Raw genomic sequence first — 26,477 nt, forward strand, 5'->3', positions numbered from 1 at the left:
CATTTGTTTGGTAATGGATGGCAACCAGACTTTTGGTGGTGAACATGATGCAGTCTATACAGAAGTCAAAATATAACGATGTACACCTGATATTTATATAATGTTATAAACCAATGTTATCTCAATACAAAAATAGCATCAAAAAGAGTAAAATACTTAATAAATTTAACAAAAGAAGTGTAAAACATATACTTTGAAAACTACAGAACATGTTGAAAGAAATTAAAGACCTAAATAAATTGAAAGAAATGCTATGTTCATGGATCAGAAGGCTTAACATTGTTAAGATGGGAATACTCTCAAAACTGATCTACAGATTGAACACAATCTTTATCAAAATTCCACCTGGATTCTCTGCAGAAATTGACAAGCTTATCCTAACATTCATTTGGAAATTCAAGGGACCCATGATAGCTAATGCAATCTTAAAAAAGAAGACCAAAGTTGGAGGATTCACGATTCCCAATTTCAAAACTTATTGCAAAGCTATAACAATTGACTGTGTCATACAGGCATAGGCTGGGCATTTAGATAAATAAAATAGAATTGAGAGTTCAGAAATAAACCATTACATTTTGTCAATTTTCAACAGTGGTGCCAAGAAAACCAAAGGGAGGAAAGATGGTCTTTTCAAGAAATGGTGCTGAGACAACTGGATATTCACATGCAAAAGAATGAAGTTGGAGCCCCCTCACCCCCCACCTCACACCATACAAAAAATTAAGTCCACGTGGGTTATTGTGCAGAAAAGAGTTAACACAGTAGGCCAGGAGTAATATTCTTGGAAAGGCCTGCTTACAAGATTGGCCCTTGGCTGGCATTTGGAAACCTGGATTTTGGGAGGGTTCCCACCATTCCCAGAACTGATAACAGTGGCTTACTGTGCCTACACTGTTTGTGAAAACACTATGGTTTATGTTGAACACTTGCTTTCCCTCTAGGAGTCTGGAGTTTTGGTGCACGCCAGACAGAGGCTGTTTACGTGACCAGCCCACAATAAAAACCCTGGGTGTGGAGTTTTTAATGAGCTTCCCTGGTTGGCAATATTTCATACATGTTGTCACAACTCATTGCAGGGGGAATTAAGTGCATCCTGTGTGACTCCACTGGAAGAGTACTCTGGAAGCTGGTGCCAGTTTTCCCTGGACTTTGTCCACTTCACCTTTTCCCTTTGCTCATTTTGCTTTGTATTATTTTGCTCTAATAAATTATAGCTGTGAGTCCTCCTAGTGAGTCATCAAACTTGGGGGTGGTATTGGGGACATCCAAACATAATCATAGACCTAATTATAAGAGCTAAAACCATGGAACGTGAAAATCAAAAAACAGGGATAAATCTTTGTGATCTTGAGTTAGGCAAAGCCTTCTTAGGTGTGACACTAAAAGAAAAAATAGATAAATTGGACTTCATCAAAATTAAACACTTTTGTTCTTCAAATGACACTATTAAGAAAGTAAATTTTGTGGTTGATGTTCTCTGGAGGGAAAAAGAAAGAAAGTGAAAAGACAACCCATTGTATGGGAGCAAATATTTGCCAATCACATACCTGATGAGAGACTTGTATCCAGAATATATAAAGAGCCTTTACAACTCAACAAAAAGACAAATAACCCAATTAACAAATGGGCAAAGGATCTGAATGGACATTTCTCCAAAGAAGATAAACAAATAGCCAATAGACACATGAAAAGATGCTCAATATAAGCCATTAGGGAAATGCAAATCAAAATCACAGTGAGATACCATTTCACACCCATTAAAATGGCTAGAATCAAAAGGAGGGACAATAGCAAGGGTTGATGATGATATGAAGAAATTGAGACCCTCATACATTGCTAGTAGGAATGTAAAATGGTGCAGCCCCTTTGGAAAACAGTTTGGCAGTTCCTCAGAATGCTACACCTAGTTACCAAATGACCCAGCACTTCCACTCCTAGATATATATCCAAGAGAAATGAAAACATACGTCCACATAAAAACTTGTACCTGAAGGTTCATAGTAGCATTATTCATAATAGCCAAAAACCAGAAACAATCTAGATGTCCATCAACTGATGAATGGATAAATAAAATGTGGTGTGTATCAATACAATATTATTCAGCAATACAAAGGAATGAAGTACTGATCCATGCTACAATATAATGAACTTGGAAAACTTATACTGAGTGAAGGATGAAATACGTTGGGGAAAGTGGTTCTTTGACAGTTTAGATTAAGAAATAAATATAAAATAGAAAGAAGATAATAGAAGTATCTGAGAAAAGAACTTCTCACATTTTAATTTGGGCCAAATGCTGGTATCACCAAGCATTGCTATGTAAAAGAGAAAAGTATCCCGAGACATTTTTATTGACCAGTGACTGTCACACTGATGTGCCAAGTAGATGAACTGCCATTTCATTTATCTTCATTGTCTCTGTCTCTACCATCAAGATCCTAGCCTGCTGATACTGGGGTCAAACCACAAAGGGCATTCAGACTATTTTGCAAAACCAAATATCAGTAGTTTTGAGTTTTCTCTATGCCTCTGTCTTCCTTTATTAATGTGGATATGACAGAGTTGGCCAAGTTTTGCTACACAAATTCCTTACAGGATATTTGGCTAAGGTCAACAGAAATATTAATATTGTTTCCAATAGTTTTCCACTTTTTGGTTGTCATCTTGCCTTACTCTCTTCAGCCTAAGAGATCTGAAATCATAGGCTGTTATGAATCATTGATTTAAACCAAGGAAATTTAATCAGAGATCAGTCTTCCTAAACTGTAAGCTTCATGAGGCCAAGGACCACATCTATTTTATTCACTACTGTATTTCCAGTGCCTGGCATAAAATTGGCACTCAATTAATATTTACTAAATGAATTAATAATCAGAAGAATAGCTAATCCAGTGGTTTTCAAACTTAAAAGTGCATCAGAATCACCTAGAAAGCTTATTAAAAACACAGATTGCTGGGTCTCATCCCAGCCTTTCTGATTCAGTAGGCCTAGGGTAGGGACCACGATTTTACATTTCTAAGAAGTTCCCAGGGATGCTGATGCTGTCCAGTAGAGTCCCTGGCACATAGTAGGCATGCAATTAATTATATTAGTTGAAAGAATAAATGAATAAGCAGATACTTAACAAATACTTATTAAATAGAATTTTGTTTTCTGAAATGGAAAAAGAGGTTGGAGTTGAATCCCCCTTCCCTGCCTTTTTGGGAAAGAAATGGAAGATTTCACTCTCACACATGAAACTGATTTATACTTATTTTAGTTCCTGATTCATTGCGTCTTTCTTTTCAATCAGTCTATGTCATGATTTAAATAACAGCCTATTCAAAGCACTTGTGAATGGTATGTAATACAAGATAACAGCAGTTACCAGAAAAGACAGTGACATCAAATCTACAGCCAGGGGATGACCACCATTTGGACTATGAAAAAATTTTGAGAAAATAAAATCTTAAAAGGGATGAGACAAGGCAACCATTATTTGTGTTTTTAAAAGTTATCAGTACAGTAAAATTACAGACTATTCAAGTAACTAGCCAGCATGTTGTCATTTAAAAAGCTGATGAAATAGCCTTACTCTAGAAGTCATGGTAAAGGGTAAAATAAATAAACCTATCTTCAAAAATATTTTTCCCATAATCAGAAAAGAGGGCATTGGTGAGTGGTAGAGAAAAGGGCTTAGAAGAAAAAAAAATACCCGACAGGCAGGTGAGAATGGAAATCAATATTTAGAAATAAGAAAGTAATGAAAATGTAGGGCTCTCAATCTTCTAAATTACAGTCCTAATGATTTTGGCTTTCTTGAAGTCCTATAGGTAAGTAGATATGTAAAAAAAGAACTAAGTGATATAGCTGGGTAGATCAAGTCTTTAATCTCATATTAATCTAGCTGGGAACATGGACTTCAAGTTCTAAATATATAATGAGCTTGTAAGTAATACTGCGTGACTATAAACAACTATAAAATGTTTAGTCAATCACTCTCAAACAAAACAAGGACTGTTTACCAACAACATCAGTTTAACTCTTCAGTATTAAATGTAGTTCTTTCACTTTTCAGATAGGAAAATGTTCAGATTACCCAAATTATCTGGGAAAAAATCTGTAAAGTGAACATTTGTCTATCACAAGGCTCTTTCTTATTCCATTCTGTTCTTGTCCTTTCAAGGGTATCTGATAAGTATACTTAAATTAAGTGTACTTCAAATTAATCTTCAAGCATTGGCTCATTTTTTCCTAAATGGTTTCTAACTCTTAAAAAACAAAACAAAACAAAACAAAAACAAAATTTCCATTTCACTTCCCCTTTTCTGGATGTGCTTTAATACTCTATAAGCTAGCATAAATCTATTTTGAAAGTAGGAGTAGTAGTTTTAATAAATTTTTCATAAAAAGTGCTATTAGGAGAGACCGAATCAATACCTTCTCAACTTGGAGACTGTGAAATCACATGATTTCCCAGAGTTTTGAAAGAAGCTATGGAAGTTTGTGTTAACTATTTCTTTGTATAACATAATAATTCATCTATTCTCATCTGCCGGGGAAAATGAGTAAGAGGCTACAATATGATGTTTGGTGACTCTCACGAACTCTCAGACTGATTTGGATGTTTTTCTTCTATGAGTCCACAATATCTTCCATATACCTCTATCACGACAATGATAAAAACCTAATTTCGAGACAACACCTGAAAATAGATTTTTAAAAAAAGGCCCTCATCTAATCTGGTGTTCTCTCTAGTAGCTGTTCTTAAAAGTAAGAAACCTAAGTCTAGTTTCATAATGAAAATTAATTCCAAAATTACATGTTAATCCTAACAAGAGGAACCCAGGGTTTCAATTTCTTACTATCAGAAACAAATTACTTTCCTCCTAAAATCAGCAAAATAGGTCGGTCCAGAAAAAGGAAAGATATCTACAAAATGATTTCTATAAAGGAGAATCAAACAAGCTGCTCTGTGGCTTATCTTATTTGTAAAAAGGCCATGAGCTCATGCATGTTATACAGAACTAAAGGCAGGTTAAACTATGTTAAAGGATCCCTAGTTGTTTCACCTGACTCTCAGTTGAGATAGACAGTCTACGAAATTCCACCTGAAAAATAAATGGCTCAAATTAAACTCAGGACATGAAAAAAAATACACGATCCCAGTAAAGTCTGATTCCAAAAGAATGCTCTTACATGACACTATCCCAGCTAATCTCCCAAGTAGTATCTCACCTGCTTTATCTCACTTTTCAACTGCATGATCCCAGTTCGTTCCGTTTTGGTTGCTCCAACAGCACCAATCTCATGGATAGAAATAGCAGGGCTGACATTTGAATCAGTGGGACGAACTATATAGCATGACAGATTAAAGAGAAAGAGAGAAGATAATCAGGTTCAAATTCTTTTCTCCACCACATTTAGAAGACTTAGATTATGTCCTTCTTTTATGTTAAAAAACAAAAAACAAAAAACAAAAACCAACTATAGCCTTGCTATTCAAAGTGTGGTCCATGGACCAGCAACGTTAGCATCACCTAGGAGCTTGTTAGCAGAACCTTAGGCCCTACTCCAGACCTACTGAATCAGAGCCTGCATTTTAGCAAGATCCCCAGGTGATTATTATGCACAGCAAGGCTTGAGGAGCACTGCTTTATAGCTTGCTTTTACCACTCTAAGGTCTGCTATCCATCTATCTGACACTATATATTTATCCTAGCTTAAAAGTTGAGCATGAGAGATAATCCTTTTCAGTTGCTCTGATGTTTTAGGAACTCGATACCAAATGCCACTGCTAAGCCATCAAGTGCAGGTGGAAGATTAATTTGTGACAGACTCCTAAACGTATTTGAATTTAAAGGTGAAAGGATACATCAGATGTACTATAGCAGCTACACACGTACACACCACTGTAAGGGCTATTGAATTATTGCCAATTGGATGGAATACAAGAAAGTTTCAGATGATATGGGTTGTTGTACTAGAGACTTACAATAATGTAAAGGAATAGATAAAACAGTTCAAAATAAAACATGATAGTAATCCATTTAGTTGATATATCATTTAAGGGAAAAAATGAGACATACAGTGATTTCTAAATCTTATTCCAGAAGACAGTTTTACTTTTAACTGTTTCACATATTGGGGTTTTATTTATTTGGGGGAAAAGATTCCTCTGATAAAAGAAAGACATTTTAAAATCAATGAGACACTTAAAACAAACACTCTGAAATGGAAATGCAGTTACTCAACCTTACCACTTCGTTCCACTCCAAACTCCTTGCCACTGAGAATGTGATGCAGGAGGTTCTTCATGGCTGAAGGACTGAGATTCATCAGGCCATCCGTGGCTTCCTCAGCTAGTCAGCAGAAATGTTACGACAGAGGGATTTCTAAATGGCCTGCCATACTTGCCCTATTTTTTCTCTATTTCCTTTCTTGCTTAGAATTTCTGAGTCATTTGATTGGAAGAATAAAATTACAAAATAAATTTCTAGCACCATACTGCCTAGGTATTCATACTGCAATAGATTCTTAATAATATAAGGACTGACTATCCAGTTTATTGATTAACCAGGTCCTTGATTTCTTCTTTATCCCACTTCCACACCATTAGGGTACTCAGAATCTTTATTTGAAGGTGGGAAAATGAAAGGAGAACAATGGAACTGGAAGACAGTCAGAGAAAGGCAATGAATGTATATATGCAGATGAACTAAAATGATCAAAACTTCTCAGCTGGGAAACACAGAGACTTAAAAGAGAATAGATATGAATTCAAAAAATTATGAAGAATATGAAGAAGATAACTTGAACTTCTTCATCAGCATCAGACACTTAAGAGTCTACTACATGTAGGTCATGATTTTAAGCAATGTTAGTACAAACAGGTATGACATGGCACTTGATTTTGAGAGGCTGACCAACTATTTGGGAGAGATTGGACATGTAAACAAGATAACGATAAAACATGGCTATACTAAGTGCTAAATGAGAGGTACAGACAATAAATGCTTTAGAAATCAGAGGAGACATTAAACTTCAAGGATGGGTATTGATAAAATTAGTGGAAAGTACTGTTGAAATAGGAAGTAGAGGCCAGACTGTTGAGGGTCTTGAATATCAGACCCAGGGATCTTGACTTTATCCTATAAGAAATAAAGAGCCATGGTTTTGATGAATCCATATGAAGAAAATCCATAATAGGCAATTAAGGAAAAGTGAAGAATGTTTGGGGGTTTATTCCTCTTTGAGGTTTATTGTTGAATAATCAGACCCTCATAAAACATCCCTTGATATCATAGCTAGAGAAAATATATGTATATATATATTCTATAATCTATAACATTGTGCTGAACTGGAAATCATTTGGAATCAGGCAGACTTGGACTCAAATTCTACTATTTATTAGCTATGTAACTTTGGACAAGTTATAAAACCCCTCTAAGTTTCAGTTTCCTTATCGGTAAAAGTGGGACAAAAATACCTTCTCCGGAGAGTTGTTGTAAGGATTAAATGAGATAATGTATGTAAATATAAAGCAAAAAGCACAGTGTCTGGCATATGGTAGGTATAAAATAATCATTAGCTCTCTCCCTTTAAGGGTTATTTAGATATAAATTACTTCATGTAATTTAGGTTAGACTTAAACCAATAAATTTAGCTACTTGTTAACAGCTCAATTTAAAGTCTTTTGGGGAAATTTAACTGAAACAATGGCTAAAATTGAGTTTTGCAACTGTGATTTTATTTATTTAATGTTTTTGCTGAGGAATATTTGCCCTGAGCTAACATCCATGCCAATCCTCCTCTATTTTTTAGTATGTGGGCCACCAGCACAACATGGTCACTAAGAGAGTGGTACGGTCTGCTCCCGGGAACTGAACCCAGGCCGCTGAAGTGGAACGTGCCAAACTTAACCACTAGGCCACCAGGGTTGGCCCTGATTTTATTTTTGTATGCAATTCCTATCTCTATTATTCCGCCATTCTTGTTGAAATCAAACAACACCAACGGAAAAAATAGTCATGGCATGGGGGTTCCTTCCCCTGCAACACAATTCTATGCTACAGCTTCCACAGGCTCCAGCTATTCTTCTAACTAAAACTGTTATCTTGCCAAATATACCTATAGTTAATTTCAAAGAGTCCTGTCAGATAAATATTAATAGAAATATAATTTTCCTTTATTTGATCCTGATGTTGACTAGACAGAATACTGACACTATGATCAAACTGATAATGATGACTCAATCTGGTATCCAGAAGCTTCACTGCCTGAATCAGAATTGAACCCAGTCTGTCACACTCAAGTTCACTGCCTGCTCTGGATCACTCTAGGAGTCAGAGGGAATGTAATTTGGAGTACAGAGCCCCCAAGAGGTGGAATTTTGAATCTGCAGAACTAATATATAAATTTGTCATAATATCAGTCCCTGACTTGTATAAATAGAGATTGACTAACACAGGAACAAGATTGCTATATGCAGCTTCTAAGCTACTTACAAAAATGTTTTAGCTTTCTTTCCCTCCTAATCCAAAACTCAAAAGACCTACATTAAAAGTGAATTCTGCTTGGCGGCCCAGTGTTTCGTTAGTTCGAATCCTGGGTGCGGACATGGCACTGCTCATCAGACCACGCTGAGGCAGCGTCCCACATGCCACAACTAGAAGAACCCACAACGAAGAATACACAACTACGTACCGGGGGGCTTTGGGGAGAAAAAGGAAAAAAAAAATAAAATCTTTAAAAAACAAAAAAGTGAATTCTGCTTAAAATAGTTACTAAGTCGAATACCTGAACATCGAAGGGAGTGGGCCAGTTCTGTTGCCATAACTTGTATGATCAGTCCAATTCGAAGTCGAAACATTTCAGCAAAGAGGCCAGGTTGAGTTCGCATATACATGGCTAGATATACCATTATTTCCTGTGCATGGAATGGATACAGAAAAAAATTATGGCCTAGGTCTCACAAGGCCTATCTTGTGGTCTTTGGAAATTGCCAGATCAACTGAAAACAAACTTTAACATATCAATCACCAGATTAGGCTCTATAATTCTGCTCACCTGTGTAAGGATTGAAATGTTCATGTCCCCCTCACTGGCTTCATCTATCAGCCGAGTAAGTACTTCATAGGGCAGAGGTCTGAGGAAGAAGACAGTGAAGAAAGACAAAATTCTGCAACTACTTAAACCTAAATATCTTGAGAAAATAAAAAAGGTCCTCCCGAGCCCAAGTTACTGCCTCAGCATCTCATCATTACTGGCAGCATTCTGGTTCTTTCAGTTTTCAAAGTTTCAGCCTCCCCAAATCACTCTGGTTCATATCAACTCAGGAGAGCTCTGCTCTCTCCTCTCTAAACCTGGATTGCCCTTCTCCTTTAAAACTTTATTTTAAACTCACTCCATGATGTTCTTCCAGACTAGTCTTTCATGGTTAATTCTTAACATTTGACAAGCAACTATTATGGCCAGAAAGTAATAAACTGAATTTAAGCTATGCCTTTTGGAAGCCATTTTATTACTTTACAATCACACCTTACAGAGTTATATTGCTTTTCCATAGTTTCATCAGTTTACACACACACACACACACTTCTGACTCTCCTGTTGATACTAAGCACTGTGGAGGCATGGGGCATGGACCATGCCATTGCTTTCTTTTGGACTGCCCACAGTAGTCACAAAACGGATCTAATTTGTGATAAAAGGTTCTTTTTGGCAGGAGCAAGGTGTTATGGGTTGAACCGTGTCCCCTCAAAGTTCACATGTTGAAATCTTAACCCCTAGTACTTTTGAAGATGGGGTTTTTACAGAGGTAATTAATTTAAAGTGAGGTCATCGGGTGGGCCCTAATCCAATATGACTGGTGCCCTTACATAAATGGGAAATTTGGACACGGAGACATACATAGAGGGAAGAAATGTGAAGAGACATAGGGAGAAAACAGCTATCTACAAGATGAGGAGAAAGGCCTGGAATAAAGTCCAGAATACAGCTGATTTTTTGTGGGTACTATTTCCAGTTGCCCTGTTTGTTTTGTTTTGTTTGAATGGGAGGTTTGGGAAAGCCAATAATTTAAAAAAATAACCAAAAAAAGCAAAATGCATTTGAGTACTACTGCCCATGAGTTTTCTCTTTCATTTACTCATGCCTTGTCATTATCAACATTCTCACACTGAGTAACTCTCACAGAAGCTCACACATAGAGGTCGTTATCATTCATTGACAGATTAGGGCAAGAAAATTGTGGTCAGTCCATACAGCTCCTTAAAGGCTAAGAGAAACTTGATCAAATCCAACCAAAAACCATACTCACGCAGAGATGGTCTTCTCTCGAGGTTCTGGAGGGAGCCCTACTGTCAAATGTTTCTGGTGGGAGAGAAGGTCTGTGCAGGCCTAAGAAGAGATAGCATAACAGCATAATCCTTCCCATAACACGTGAGACTTCCACAAAAATTACTCTTCTCAGCCTAGAAACCTTTCCTCTTCCTTAACTTAATGATAAACTTTCTTTCTCAGGAAATATCATGAAGATCAGAAAAGAGGGATTTATAGGAAGAAACGATGAGGTATTTTTATTTCCTAAGAGGCAGGACTTTTTAGCCTAGTGTAAATTCATTCTTAAGATCTAGAATTCTTATAGTTCATAACACCTCTATAAGTCTACAGTTTATATGCTTCAGTACTGTATATCTGACATTCACAAACAAAAAGCTAACTGAATATAAGCTTTATGTGGGAAAGATAACATCTCAAATAATTAGATGCTGTGGTTGCCTCAAAAAATAATTACAGAAACCAATTTTTAAAAAGCATCTCCATTTAGATTTGGTATAAATTCAAGAAGAATTTACAGTACCTCATCGAGTGCTTCCACCTTCTTCCTTAAGATTCCAGAGATGTATCGAATCAGGCCCCAGTGACGAATTTCTCCAACTTTGCCATATAGTTCAGTGAGCAGCTCTCTGACTGTTGCACTCCCTTCATCATACAATCCAGTGTCCCAGTCAGGTCCTCTGGAATGTTAAAGACAGGTCTACATTAATTATCAGTAAAGCTGCTGACAACAATCTTTTGTTTCAGTGTTATAATGGATATGCCTGTTTTTGACAGGTCTCTCTCATTAGGAAACGAATGTTATTTACTAAGAATCCTTGTAAAATTATGATTAATAGTCAGCCCAGAAAGCCAAACACCTAGATAAGTCTTAGTTTCATCTATGTTTTGACAAAATGCATTCTTTTACCCTCTTCACAGGCTTCAATATTGCTGAAAACAAAGTCCAAGATTTAATGTAACTATTGAAAGTTCTGAACGTATGCTACACTTAGGGAACTAACGAAGAAATAAGAAGGATATGTGCTTATTTTTAAAGGGACACATATACACTATTGCTGTAAAAATTACTACGTCAACTGTGAAGTACCATAAAAGATATATAAAGTACTATGAAATTGGAAATTTAATATATGATAAAGGTAGATTATTTATTAAATGATGTTAGGACAATCAAGTAGCCATCTGAAAAAATACTTGGATCCATGCCTCACTCTGTACACCAGAATTCCCATTGTATCAAAGATTTAAATGTAAAAGTACTAGGAAAAATAAGGGAGAACTATTTTATAACTTTGGAGGCAAGAGGACTTTTTAACTATGAGAAAGAAAGTGATCAAAGTTATCAGCAATAGGACTCCTCAACACTATGTGCCTCCTGATATGACACTGAGAAGAACTTAGCATCACTTCAAGCAGTATTCCTGCCCCAAATGCATAACCTGAATTTAATTATGAGAAAACATCAGATAAACCAAAATTTAGGGACATTCTGCAAAATAACTGGTCTATATTCTTTGAAAACATCAATAACATGAAAAATAAAGACTCAGGGACTGTTCTAGATTAAAGGAGACTAGTGACACACGAGAACTGAATAAAATGCATAATTTAGATTTTCTTTTGCTATAAAGACGTTATTGGGACAACTGACAAATCTCAATAAGGTCTGTAGATTAGATAATAGTATTGCCTTAACATTAATTTTATGATTTTGGCAATTGTACTGTGCTTATCTAAAAGAATTTCTAGACTTTGGGAAATACACACTGAAGTATTTAGGGATAGAAGGGGATCATGTTTGTTACTTACTCTCAAATAGTTCGGAAAAATATATGTGTGTGATGGTGATGATGATGATGAGGTGAGAGAGGGGGAGAGAGAGAAAGAGAGAGATTAAAGCTCAGTGTAAACATCTAAGGGACTTGGATGAAGGATATCCAGAAATTTTTTTTGTACTATCCTTACAACTTTTCTGTAAGTTTGAAATAGTCAAAATAAAAATAAATACATAATGTGAAAAGAAGTGGTATGAGATCTCACACCCAGGGAAAAGGCTTTTTATTCCTAGAGATCACAGACAACTTCATGGAGGTGACACATGAACTAGGCCTTGATGACCAACTAGAATTCCAATGAGGAGAGACGCAGTGTGGTAAAGGAGAGTAGTAGACCAGGCAGAGGAAAAAACATGAGCCAAGGTATGAAAGTAGTCACGTATAGGCTGTGCTTTGGATGTGATAAATGGCAGGCTGTTTTGGTGTGAGTATTCACATTGTGAGGGGGAAGCAAAGGTAGATAAAGGTTAAAAGTCAGATCATAGAGGATATAGACTTGGCCACTGATTCCCAATGGTAGTGGAGATGTTATAGGGAAAGGCAGGGGCTGAGGAGATGAAGATGATGACACAACTTCAAGTCTGAGTGACTGAAAAAAATGATACCATGAGCAGGGTCAGGAAGTAGTAGGTTTTTGGTAAAGACAGTGAATTTGATTTTAGACATGTTGAGTAAGAAGACATGTATAAAAATAAATTCCAAATAGATTAAAGACCTACATTTTTCAAAAAAAAATTACTAAAGGTATTTAAAATATTTTTAAATTCTGGGAGGGAGAAGGTTCTTCCATGCATGACAAGAAAAACAGAAGCCAAAAGGGAAAATGTTGATAGATTTGACTATATAAAACCTAAACTTTTGCATAGAGAAAGCCATATAAACAAAGTTAAAAAGTAAGTTCTTTGGACAAAACATCTGCAACAAATATAACAAACAAAACAGCAATATCTAATATCAATAAGAAAAATATAAATAACTCAATAGAGAACAAAGGTTATAAACAGACAATTTACAGAAGGAATACTTTGTCAACAGACAAAGGAAACCCCACCTCCCAACTTCTACTCTTAAATCCGTGAAGGATATTGGGCATAATTCTGAGTATATAAAAACCCATGCAGCACATCACACATAATCTACTCAAGTGGTTTGATACTACCTGGAGTACTGGTTGTAGGGAGATTGCAGGGTTCAATCAGATGTTATGGTGAAGTTAGTACATATAGGATTAGATGAAGAAAACACATGTCTTAGGAGCAGAAGAGCTGCCGGTCAACCATGGGTCATCTGAATTGGTGGGAAAGTATGAGCTTTTCATGTATAACTTCCTTTGTTTGCCCATCTCAACTACCCTGCTGAATCTTCAGTTTCATTCAAACTACAGTCATTCTGTCCTTATCCCTTATCTCTTTTCACCTGTTCTCTTTTCATTACTGTGTATTTAGCATTGCACCTGGCACATAAGTACTTAACAATACTTGTTGAGTAAAGCGCCCTATCCCAAAGGAAAAAAGAAACAAAAATATCAAAATAATAAGACTCATGTCTTTTTTTTGACAGTAGCACATAACAAGCTTTATTGGATGGCACTTGGACAGGGTTGTACAAGAGGGGAAGTCTCTCACAGCATGAGACCTTATATAAACCGGTTTATATAAGGCACAGGTTCTACCACCTAGAAGGGGAGGAGGGCAAAGGGACTCCCAGGGGAGTGGGGAGGAGAGGGTTACACGTCTAGGTGATGTCCCTCAGTAGCACTGTGGGGAGTCTCTAGGTTAGAGAGCTCTGAATGGCAGCAGTGGTTTGGGGTACTAATGGCCCAGGGCTTATCTCCTGTTAGTAGATGCAGAGTGGGTTTTGAGGAAGATGCAAAGCAGGCAAGCCCTAAATGGCTAAAAATATGTTTGGACTATTTTTAATATAATTGGACATGTAAAAATTTGACTTTGGTGCTGGCAGGCTTTTCAGCTGTCTTTTTCACTTATTCATTAAAAACCACAATCTGATATAAATGGCACGGGCTTTGGAGTCAGACAGACCAAGGGGACTTCATTACCACCTAGAGGGGATGAAAGTCCCAGACCCCTACTTGGCCTTCTTTGACACTACCCTGGCAGTGGGGAAACTGGAACAGTGCCTGCCTAGTTACAAGTGGGTAAGAGTGGAAATCTGGGCTTCCTGCTCAGCCTTTGTTGATAGGGGTGGGGCCGCAGATTTTTCTATGGTGGAGTGTTACTGTCTAAAAGTTGTCTGTCTTGCTAGGCTGCCCTTTTCCTAGTCCTTTGTCTAGAGAGAACAGGTTTTCCTTAGGGCTTTTGTTGTCTGTGCCCATTGGCAATTTCAGGTTGCTGGCTTCTCCAGATCCCAATGCAGTCAACAGAGAAAACCTGGGGATCTCATCACCTTGTCCATTCCTTGGATCCTGAGGTCCTTAGCCAGTCTGTTGTCTTCTCTCTATCTTTCAACATCTTGTTATGCTTGTTTTATAAATAACGTCCTCCTGTTCTTAGCAAGAGGAACAGAGAGAAATGCATCTACTCTATCTTGTCTGGAACCAGAAGTCCCACTGTGACTATGTTTAGAGAGTCCTTGTCTTTTAGAAATAATACTGAAATATTTAGGAATAAAATGATAAAACTCCTGGTATCTTCTTCAAAATAATCCAGGGGGAAGAGAGAGTGAGAATGTAGATGTGACAAGATTAACCATGTGTTTATAATTGTTCAGGCTGGGTGACGGGTCCAAAAGTGTTCATTATACTATTCTCTCTACTTTTGTATAAGTTTGAACATTTCTATCATAAAAAGTAAAAAAAGAAGTTACCCTTCCTCCTCTGTGGAGGATGGACTTGAGAACAAGATGGAAATAGGAAGATTTGTTAGGAAGCTGTAGCAACAGTCCTGGTGAGAGACAAAGGCCTGAACGAAGGTAGCAATACTAGAGATGCAGAAGATAAAATACTGAGAGGTAAAACTGCACACATTTGGTGATTAACGGGATATGGGGAGAACTAGGTGTTGGTTCCAGAAATGGAGATGGAGAATTTCATGGAGTCTGACTTCATTTTTGACGTTTGGCTGCTGACCACTTTCAAGTCCTATCACTGCTCTTTCCCTTCCAGCCTACATCTGGGCAAGGTGATAAGAAAGTCTGTGTTCCTTTCTTTGGTGCCAGTGAGAATCCTGACTTCAGCCTCACCTCTTAATCATAATAAAATACCAAATCTAGCCTCCTTCCCCTGCTCACTCAGCCTTTTTTGGACCAACTTAGGAGCCTGTTCCTCTCTCTCCATAAAGTCTTATTATGTGAGTAATAAACATCTCACACCTTTTCATATGTGTGGCATCATCAGTCTCAACGCCCAAATTAAATTTAGGGAAGAGGGGGTCCATCTTGCCTCTTCAGTGTGATGACAACATGAATAAATGAGGAAGAATGGGTTCTTTTTGTAGGGGTATATGGGGGACAGGAGAGAGGAGTTCAATTCAGGCATACTGAGTTTGAGGTACTTGGAAATACTGTACCTAGCAGGGTGCCTGACATACAGCAAACACTAAAAAATGCTAGTTTCTTTTTCTTGTAAGCCTCTATATTCCTACTTCTTTTGAGTTAATAATTTATTTAACTGTAGATTTTACCAAATAATGGAGGCTTAAAATGACCATAATAATGATAATAATAGTTATCAGTTATTGGGCACCTACTATGTACCAAGCATTGTATTAGAGACTTTGCAGATAATATATCTTGTTTAATCTTTACAAGAATTCTATGAGGTAGGCATAATCCAAATTTTATAAATGAGAACAATTGAGGCTTTGAACTTACACAGTCGGTAGGCTGCAAAACGGTATTCAAATCCAGATTAGTGAGACTCCAAAGCTGCGCTATATTTACTATGTTATACTTCCGTTCTATGTGAACATTAAAGTCGATTGCTTACTTCATAGTATACAGCATGTAGAGGATATCAGCTTGCTCCTGTAAGCTGGAGGTCTCCCTCAACTGTGAAACCAATGCTTTGAAATCCACCTCCCCGGACCGGTCTCTAGGAAGATGTATTTCTACACGAACAGAGGGAACCTTTAGTTTGAGAAAGGATGAAAAAAATTAAGTCCACAAGTGCTCAACTTAAATAATGCCTTAGAGTGTTGATCTTTTCACCTCTAAACTTTTCCATAAGAATTCTCTAAGTTTTGACGAAAAGTAAAGCAAAAACAAAGAAACCTTCAAGATGTTATGATACATCAATCTAGTTTTCTTAAAGCCTGGCTAGAAAAACTTGCCCATTTTAGGGGCTGGCCTTGTTGCCTAATGGTTAAATTTGTCATGCTCTGCTTCAGTGGCCTGGGTTCAGTTCCCGGGCATGGACCTACACCACTCGTTGGTGGCCATGCTGTGGCGGTGACCCACATACAAAATAGAGGAAGACTGGCATGGATGTTAGCTCAGGATAAATCCTCCTCAGCAAAAAACCCCCCCAAAAAACAAAAAAACTTTCCCATTTTAAAAGTGAATTAAAAGGGACATATATCTTCACCATTTTGCCTACCACCAGTTACTAGCAGAAACCATAATGGCTAGTTATATTATTTTCCATAAGGTTGGTAGTTTTGAAAAAAGCTAACAGAAATATCTCATGTCCAAGTTTACCTGGTCCTCTCGTGGATGATGAAGTGAGTCAAGTAAGTTGAATGAAGGCCGGGAAGCCTGAAATATCTTTGTAGGAAGATACATGTGAACATCTGCAAGAGGTTGACATTTATGGGAAAGCTTAGATGATTAGGAGACTAATAAAAATGCACAGTTGACCTCAACAATGAAGTTATGTATGGGTCAGTTCTTTATAGAACAAGAATGAGAAACTTATCTTTTCTTGGTAATATCAAAGAAAAGAAATATCAATAATTTAAAGACTGATCAATCAATAAACATATTTTTTTTTTCCTTTTTCTCCCTAAAGCCCCCCGGTATATAATTGTATATTCTTCGTTGTGGGTCCTTCTAGTTGTGGAATAAACATATTTTGAATGGAATGTCTAGAACTGTAGCATCAGCTGGACATATAAGTTACAAAATTCTACAAATGTAATGAATACCACAATGGTGCTATCAATGATACTTTGATACAATACCACATACAACAGAAAGAACCCAGTTATATTTTATATTTTCTGGACTTTCCCAGGAGAATATCTGGCTGCTAGCAGTTGAATTTCGTTAAGAATAGATAAATGGATGATCCTATCTAGGGAATCAAAAAAATGTAGTGGCTAACCAACTTTGGCATATTCCTAAGATTTTTACTTACAGTTTATTGTTGAAATACTTACCAAAACCTCTGAGATTCTCTTGTCATTTTCACCATTTTACAGATACAGTAAGAGAACTACAGAACTCAAATAACTGTTCAAGCAAGTAAGTAGCAGAGCTGATAATTAAGCTCAAGTTTCCTGATTCACAATCTACAAGTTTAACTTAATAAAGTTGATCTCCTCACACAGGCCCTTCATCAAGGAGGCATACTCAAAGGGTATACCAAGCTTTTCCCTATTCTAAATGTTAAATGATTCCCCAATGTTCATGTTTAATATATTTGGTTAGTAATGGTCAATAGAGTTTTAGACAGTAAGAACATGCATACCAATCATTCTCATCATCTGTAAAATGTTAACATTTAGGTCCTTTAGGTGTGGCCAAGGAGCCCTTCTGTTCTTTCATATGCAGTACCATAGAGGCATTGAAGACTCTTAGGAACCATGACTACTCCTGGCAATGTGTAGTAGAAAACATCCTCCACTGCAAATACAGCTGAAGGAGGGTGGTGATCATGGGGAGGAGAGTGACAAAGTTGTTGAAGAATGAGTACTGTAGTTGACAACACAGGTCTACATTGCTGGGACAACTGACTGTGAGTTATAGCTGGCATAAGGGAACCAGGTGTAGTTTACTTAAGGGAGAATATCTCCCTCTTCATTGCAAGGTTATCTTATAATAGTTTTCAATGCTTTCTCTTTAAATAAAATTACTTCTAAAGGAAAAAACCCTTTCCACCGTTTTAATACTTTGATGTTAAAATTGAATATGTTCCATGTCTTCTGTTCTCCCTTCTATCACTATGTAACTGGTCAAACCCGCCTACATGGCACTATCTATAGCAAAACTATATAAAATTCATTAATTTTATAAATATTTGAGTGTCTAATATGTTCTAGGTGCTGTCCAAGATGCTGGGGATAAAGCAGTGGACACAACAAAGTTCCTGCTTACATTGTGATAAATGCCCCGCCCCCATCCTGGGTTTCACCTCCTCCTGTGCCTGACTCTAGTGAGTCATGGCATTACTCACTCTGTACATGCAGCTCCTTGGCCTTGGTCACCAAGGACATTAAGTCGCGGGTTGTTTGCACAGCAGCTTGGAACCGATTTAGCCCTCCCTTCTGTGAGGTAGGGGCTAGTTTAGGATGGGGAGGAGTGTGCGCCAAAAGGTGATCTAAATAACGAGCAACTTCATCACCACAGCGAGCTGCAAGGTTAGTGGGGGGAGGAGGAAGAGAAAAAAATCAACATTTTAGTTACTTCACAATCTACCCCATCAAACAGAATGACTGGCTCCTGTGTCCACAACATAGCACCAGAAGTAGGTTGTTTTAATTCATGGGAAAAACAAAAGTTTGTGATCATTATACAATTTCATTGCTTTACCATTCAGAAACTATGACCATTTACCAGGACCCACTTGTTCTTCAACTTGGCTGAGACAATATTAGGAGCCCTGAAAGCCGTATGAGCTTACTATAGGACAGGTGGAGCAAGCATTTCATAATCTGTGTATCTGCGTGTGATGGTAGTGGTGGTGGCGGCAGCGGTGGAGGAGGAGCAGAACAGGGCCCTTCAAGTCTCACTGGTAAGAGGAGACTTTTGTGGGGAAGGGCAAAAATCTACTAACCATTGAGCCTAACTGAAAACAGATTCCACAAATTGCAGCTACAATTGCTAATGAAAAAACAATTTCCATGTGGCATTGGTGTCAAAAGGACTACTGGCCACACACTGGTCTTTTTAGTCACCTCATTCATTTGTTCACCAAATAGTTATTGCCTACTATGTACCAGGTGGTGTTCTAGGTGCTGAGGTTTCAGTGGTGAAGAAGACAGATATGGTCCCTATCCTCTTGGGCTCCCCCTCCCCTATAAACCTTCTATAACATTATCTCTGTCTATGGATAATAGAAATTAAAAATATACATATACCCTGTGTATGCTTAACATTTCAGACTTTACATTAACATTTAACATTTCAGAACATTCACAGCATTTATAGTTGGAAAAGCACAGTGTGTGGATCAATACCAAAGTCTGCTATGTCAGTCATGCATCATCTGGTTTTTAATCATCTTTGGTGATCTCTCCAGATAGATGTCTTTCTGTGCTCTCATATTACTAATGGGAACTAGCAAAGCTGTAAGAATGGAACTCATACTCAGTGACATCCTAATGACAAATATTATAACCTTGAATACAATCTAGATACTTGAGTGGAGGATTATGAAGAATATAGAGAGAAGTGCTCTCCCCATGAAAACGATAGCAAGCAATAAACAGGTCCATTGTGAGACCACTCATGAGTAAACCCAGAGGAGAAAGTGACTCAGAATGCATAATATCAAGTTTAGTAATACATATCATTAAAAAGATACATTTAACCAAGTAATCCAAGAGAATGAGTGCTACAGATGAAAATCATAACTACCCATGGAATAGCAAACAACCTCAATATATGATCATTCTTGTCTGGTTTTCAAAATATTTCAGTTTATGCCAAGATAAATATCATGACTTTGCTATTATTGATAACAGGACATAACCTTGTATTTAATGTACTTTTCCAACAAAGAAATGAGCACTATTTTAGATCTTACAAAAACAAATACACAATGAATTAAATGGTACTTAGGTGAGTAAATGCTGAGCCCAAACAAGAAAATAATCCTTCTGATTGCTAATGTGTTGCTCTATTGTATATGAGATTATGCTTGCTACCTCACTGTGAGGAAAGCTAATTTATTTTTTTATTTTCTGCAACACACCACTCTTAAGACAAAGAAATTAGGGGCAGGCCCAGTGGCATAGTGGTTAAGTTTGAGTACTCTGCTTTGGCGGCCCAGGGTTTGTGGGTTTGGATCCCAGGCGCAGACCTACACACCACTCATCAAGCCATCCTGTGGGGGTGTCCCACATATAAAATGGAAGAAGATTGGTACAGATGTTAGCTCAGGGCTCATCTTCCTCACACACACACAAAAAAAATTGACTGCCTTAAGATATAGGCTAACAGTCAAATACCAGACAATGAAAGCAGGCAAACCATGTTTTATACAGCTAGAAGAATAACTTGCTCCTATTGGCCCTTTTCTCTTTGGTATTCAATGTAATGCTTGCCTTGCCTATGTCAGTATTGTAACTCTTTAGGGTGTTTCTCAGCCATGTTTAATATATGCCCCCATGATTCTTTCTCACTATATCATCTTCATATTCCTAGCCAATTAGATTTTCTTGTGCTTTATTTGTCTAGTTTGTAATATGAAAGCAATAGGCACACCAAATAGGCTTTGTCAAACTATACAGACCTCCTCAGAGATTCTGATGTGCCCCTGTAATATCATATATAAAAAGCACTCTAATTGAATTTCACATTTTTATGCTTTTTAATGTCAAAAAGCAGTATTGTATATGTATAGCTTTCCTACTACATAGTTGATTAAATATCTCTCACTCACCACTGCTTCCTCCCATTTTGAAATCACCAGCTATTTTATACGACCAGGGGAGAAATCTTCCCTAACCTTTAGTAAGGGATAGTTCAACTCCATACTCCACAATCACCACAGGGATATTAGACCAGAAGCCAAAGGTAAGTACAAAGATGAAAAGTGAAGCCAAACAAAGTAGAAATACAGGTGTATTAAATAGAAGTGAGAGTGCTGGCAGTGAGAAATATTAAAGAGGATGCTCAACAATACTTTGTATTCTTGTCCAGCAAGGCCAATGCCTTTATGAAGCCTCCTTACCATTACTGCTTGAACCATAGTCATCCATCCAGTCGCCAGATTCCAGCTCATTATAGTTGTCATCGTAATCTTCACTGTACAGCTTACCCTCAGGTCCGGGGTCCATGAAGCTCAAATGTGTGCGGCAAGATGTTGTCAAAAACTGTGACAATTTACCTGTTTGAACCCTGACAATTAGAGGGTTAATAGAAAACAGAAAATCAGAGGAAATCCTTTTTATTTTTTAAAGATTGGCACCTGAGCTAACAGCTGTTGCCAATATTCTTCTTTTTTTTTTTTTCTGCTTTATCTTCCCAAACCCCCCCCGTACATAGTTGTATATCTTAGTTGCAGGTCTTTCTAGTTGTGGGATGTGGGATGCTGCCTCAACGTGGCCTGACAAGCGGTGCCATGTCTGCCCCCAGGATCCCAACCCTGGGCCGCCGCAGCGGAGCGCACGAACTTAACCACTCAGCCATGGAGCCAGCCCCAGAAATCCTTTTTAAAACATTTAGTAAAAAAAGGATAACTAGAATGTTTCATTGGGGGATTACTAATATTTATACACTAGTATAAATTTTTAAAAGTGAAATTTTACAGTACTCCTAGGCATAGTGTAGGGTAGGTTAGAGTACTGTGTTAATAAAGACTACAATTATAGGTTCACAATCTACCAGCAGATCAGTTTTGCTCCTTTTCAGTGCCATGTACTATGTTGCCAACTATGTCAAACATCTAGCAAAAATTTCAATTGGCTATAAGAGAAGCTAGAACAGAACGAAGATAAATCATCACAAATCCATCACATCATTTTAAAAAATACTCAGAAAGACCATTTTGAAAATAAAAGATATATTCGAAAATTTTATGAATCATAATAGATTGTAAGCCATACCCTCTCCTACTTATAAAGCCGACTGCAAAACCCAAAGGGAAAGTGAGTAGTACTGATTTTCTAAAGAAGCCAGCTTGAAGGGACTCCCAATGGCCAGATCTTGGATAATGTGAACATTGAAATAATGACAGGAATGGAGCATGACATACTGAATAAAATAAGAATCCATGAATCTATGCTGACACTAAAACTACAAAATAAAAGGAGGTAAGGGAAAGCTCTTTTTTTTTTTTTTACAGAAGGATTCTAACTAATAGATATACACAGAATGATAGAAACAGAGGATCATCATTTTACAATCCCATTTGTAATAACTGACTCATCAATGGAAGCTAAGACCATTTGGTCAAAGACTGTTGGAGAAACGATATAGAGAACCTGACAGATACCACTTTAAACAAACTGAGAGGCATTCTGCAAAATAACTGACCTTCCTTCTTCAAAACTGTACTCAAAACTGTCATGAAAGATTAACAAAAGGCTGGGAAATTGTTCTGGATTAAAATACATCAAAGAGACATAATAACTAAAATGCCAATGTGTGATCTTTGATTGGAACCTGGAGTGGGGGGAAAAAGCTATGGGAAAACATTATTGGAAAAATTGGTTAATTTTGAATATGGATTCTATATTAGATAATAGTATTATGTCAATATTAAATTTCCTGAGTGTGATGATTATATTGTAGTTACATGTGAGAATGCTCTTGTTCTTAGAAGGCAGAAACTGAAGTACTCAGGGTTGGAGTCATGTCTCTGGCTAACTCACACATAGTTCAGCAAAAAAAAGTGTGTGTGTGTGTGCGCACGTGCACGTGCTCACATATGCATGTGTGAGAGAGGGAGGAAGGTAGGGAAGAAGAGAGGAAGAGAAGGAGGAGAGGGAGAGCTCCTCTGAATAGAATGGGATTATATTGTTAAACATATAGAGAAAGCTATCACAATTGTACCATTTACTCCATACCCAGTTTCCAAATTTCATTTTATTTCACTAAACAGTGTGTAGAGGTCACTTACCTTGCCCCACCAAAATAACCATCCTGCATTTTTCGGAGTGCTGCCAGGATACTTGAATTCAAGCTGGTTCCATCTTCATCTTGAAATGAAGAGAATTTTAAAACAATCTTTGTGGTTTTAACGTTGAAATAAAGGGAATCTTTCAATTATTTCAAACCAACATTCTGGTGGTGATGGTACAAATGAGACACTCCCCATTGAACATCCTGTATTTCAACAATTCATCTGAGAGCCAACAATACCGCAGAATGGGCAAATGGTAAGCTATCATGACCAACAGAGTTCCTCAAAGACAGTATTGTATTTATCATAAGTACTTAGCACAGTGCCTGACAGCAGAAGACTTAGTGATTATTAAATGCTGACAACAATAACAACAGCAACCATTTGTTGAATGTTATGTGCCAAGCACTGTGCTAATCATTTTACATATTATCTCATCTAACGAGCCTTGGTTTATGTGTGTAGGCATAAAAATATTTAGAAAGCTAAGTTATCCGACTTTATGTGAAGGAGATCATATTACATATACTCTTTCATGACCCACACTTTCTAACTTATCCTTTGTAAAAGCTAAAAGTAATTCCATAGCATTTAGACTGTTTTTTATAAGCAACACTGTGATGAAGATCATTGTAGCTACATCTTTATGCACTTATTCTATTATTTCCTTAAGATAGATTCTGACAAGTAGAACTGCTAGGACAAAGGGAACACATTAAAATTTTATAGAAACTCCCAAATTGCCCATTAAAAAAGTTATGTCAATTATATTTCCACTATCAGTACAGAAAGTGACTGCTTCTCCACACCTTTAACAACAATGGGCATTAATAAGCTTCTTAATCTTTGTTTATCCGATACATTAAAAAAAAGACATTGTTTTAATTTTATTACTAGTAAGATTGAGCATGTTTTCATGTACATACTGACCATTTGTATTTCTTATATAATTGCCTTTTAATGTCCTTTTCCCATGTTTCCATCAAGTAGTTTATCTTTTTTCCAATTGACTCTCAAGGGCTCTTTATGTTTTGTGAATATTACCCTTTTCTCTACCATATGAATGACAAACACTTTACCTATTTTATTATTTGTCTTACAACCTCAAGCACAGTTCATTTTTGTATAAAAGATTTATTTAAATTTTCATGTTTTTAAATTTCTCAAATTTTCCTTTTTGTGTCTTGCAAAGGACAGCTTTCTTTAGGCCAAGATCACAAAAACATTCCCTCGTATTTTCTTCTAATACTTTTATAGGTTTATTATTTTTTTGCTTAGCTTTTTAATCTACTTAGAATTTAATTTTGCATAAAATATAAAGTAGCAGGCTTAAATTAATGATTTTCCCAAATCTATTTATTTATATTCTTTTGCCTCTATTTGGATTGCTATGTTTATCATTGTTTTAATTACAATGGATCTGTCTTCTCTCACTGTTTCTAGTTTTTAAAAAATCTGGGGGCTGGCCCCATAGCTGAGTGGTTAAGTTCATGTGCTCCACTGCAGCGGCCCGGGGTTTCACTGGTTTGGATCCTGGGTACGGACCTAGCACCGCTCATCAGGCAATGCTGAGGCAGCATCCCACATGGCAGAGCTAGAAGGACCTACAACTAGAATATACAACTATGTACTGGGGGGGCTTTGGGGAGAAGAAGAAGAAACAAAAGAAATTTGGCAACAGATGTTAGCTCAGGGGCAATCTTTAAAAAAAAAATCTGGTTATTCTTGTACCTTTTCTCTTTCATATGAAATTTAGATTCAACTTGTTTATTAAAATTTGTGTTTTCATTTTGATTTGGAATTACACTGAATTGACAGATTAATAAGAATGGACAGCCTCTCAATACTATTTTCATCTAGCAACATGATATATCTCTCTAGTAATTAAAAATTTTCTTTACGTTCATTAGTTTTATAATTTTTCTCATATGGTTATATGCATCTTTCTTATTAAGCTTATTCTTATTTACTTTTCTAGAAAATTTGTCAATTTTATCTAAATTGTACTTGGTATTCTTTTATAATTTTTAAAGCCTCCTCCATTTCTGTTGCTATGTCCCCTTTCTCATTCCTAATGTTGCTTTTATTATCTGTTTTTTTCTCTTTACTCTGAAGTCTACTTTACCAGATATTAATGTAGCCACTTCTAATTTTTAAAAATTAATTTTACATGGTATATCTTTTCCCATTCTTTTCATTTCAGTCTACCTATACTGTAATATATGAAGTGAATTTCATGGAGACAGCATATATGTGGGTCATTCTTTTATCTACTCTGCCAATCTCAGTCTTTTAATTGGTGTATTTAGGCTATTTACAGTTATTATAATTATTGATATGTTAGAGTTAAGCCTGCCATTTTACTTATTGTTTTCTGTTTCTTCCTCTGTTCTTCATCTTTCTATTTTCTTCTTCCTGCCTTCTAAAACACATACAAGAATTCCATTTTGATTTATCTATAGTCTTTTTGACTATATCTCCTTGTATAGATTTCTTAGTGGTTACTCTAGGTATTACATTATACATACAAACACACATTATATATACATCACTGTCTACTACTGTCAACATTTTGTCAGTTAAAGTAATGTGTAGAAATCTTACCCTCCTTTCAGTCCCTTACCTTCCTCCATTTATAATATAATTGCCTTAAAGATTTTCTCTACATATTTTGAGAACCACATCAGACAGTGTTATGATTTTTGCTTCAACCATCAAACATAATTTAGAAAACTGAAGTGGAGAAAGTCTATTGTATTTATCCATATTCTTAGTCTTTCCACTGTTCTTTTTCTTTCTTGATGTTCCAACATCCAATAATTCCATCTTGGATTATTTCTTTTCCATTTAAAGGAACTTTCTTTAAGCCATTCTTTTAGGGCAGATCTCCTGCAGACAAATTCACTTAGTTTTATTTTAGCTGAGAATGTCTTTCTTTCCCCTTCATTCTTTTTTTTTTTTTTTTAACGATTGGCACCTGAGCTAACATCTGTTGCCAATCCTTTTATTTTCTTCTTCTTCTTCTCCCCAAAGCCCAGCAGTACATAGTTGTATATTCTAGTTGTTGGTTCTTCTGGTTGTGCTATGTGGGATGCCACCTCAGCATGGCTCGGTGAGTGGTGCTAGGTCTGCGCCCAGGATCCAAAGCCATGAAACCCTGGGCCACTGAAGCGGAGTGCATGAACTAACCACTTGGCCACAGGGCCAGCCCCTCCCCTTTATTCTTGAAGTACATTTTTGCTGGATACAGAATTCTTAGTTTATAATTCTTTTCTTTCTGCACTTGAAAAATATTGTGCCACTTCCCTCTGTTCTCCAGGGCTTTTGATGAGAAATCTGCTGTCATTCTAATTGC

The 26,477-nt window shown here is 36.8% G+C and overlaps 1 protein-coding gene across 5 annotated transcripts in view; it reads right to left on the reverse strand.

Annotated features, from left to right (window-relative positions):
* The window catches only part of PHKA1 (phosphorylase kinase regulatory subunit alpha 1), a 110,870-nt gene that overhangs the window by 14,543 nt on the left and 69,850 nt on the right, over positions 1-26,477 (reverse strand). For 2 of the 5 annotated variants that reach the window (XM_070605875.1, XM_070605876.1), the window contains 11 exons: positions 23,120-23,198; positions 21,230-21,396; positions 16,813-16,904; positions 16,103-16,242; positions 10,845-11,001; positions 10,302-10,381; positions 9,050-9,128; positions 8,780-8,909; positions 6,241-6,342; positions 5,219-5,334; positions 5,053-5,091 (listed from right to left, as the gene is read on the reverse strand). In XM_070605875.1, the coding sequence (XP_070461976.1) occupies positions 5,053-5,091; positions 5,219-5,334; positions 6,241-6,342; positions 8,780-8,909; positions 9,050-9,128; positions 10,302-10,381; positions 10,845-11,001; positions 16,103-16,242; positions 16,813-16,904; positions 21,230-21,396; positions 23,120-23,198 (1,181 nt within the window). Of the gene's footprint in view, positions 1-5,052; positions 5,092-5,218; positions 5,335-6,240; positions 6,343-8,779; positions 8,910-9,049; positions 9,129-10,301; positions 10,382-10,844; positions 11,002-16,102; positions 16,243-16,812; positions 16,905-18,508; positions 18,686-21,229; positions 21,397-23,119; positions 23,199-26,477 lie in introns of all 5 variants that reach the window. The other 3 variants (XM_070605872.1, XM_070605874.1, XM_070605877.1) reach the window with 3 other exon arrangements.

Source organism: Equus przewalskii, chromosome X (genome assembly GCF_037783145.1).
Source record: "Equus przewalskii isolate Varuska chromosome X, EquPr2, whole genome shotgun sequence".
NCBI lineage: Eukaryota > Metazoa > Chordata > Mammalia > Perissodactyla > Equidae > Equus > Equus przewalskii.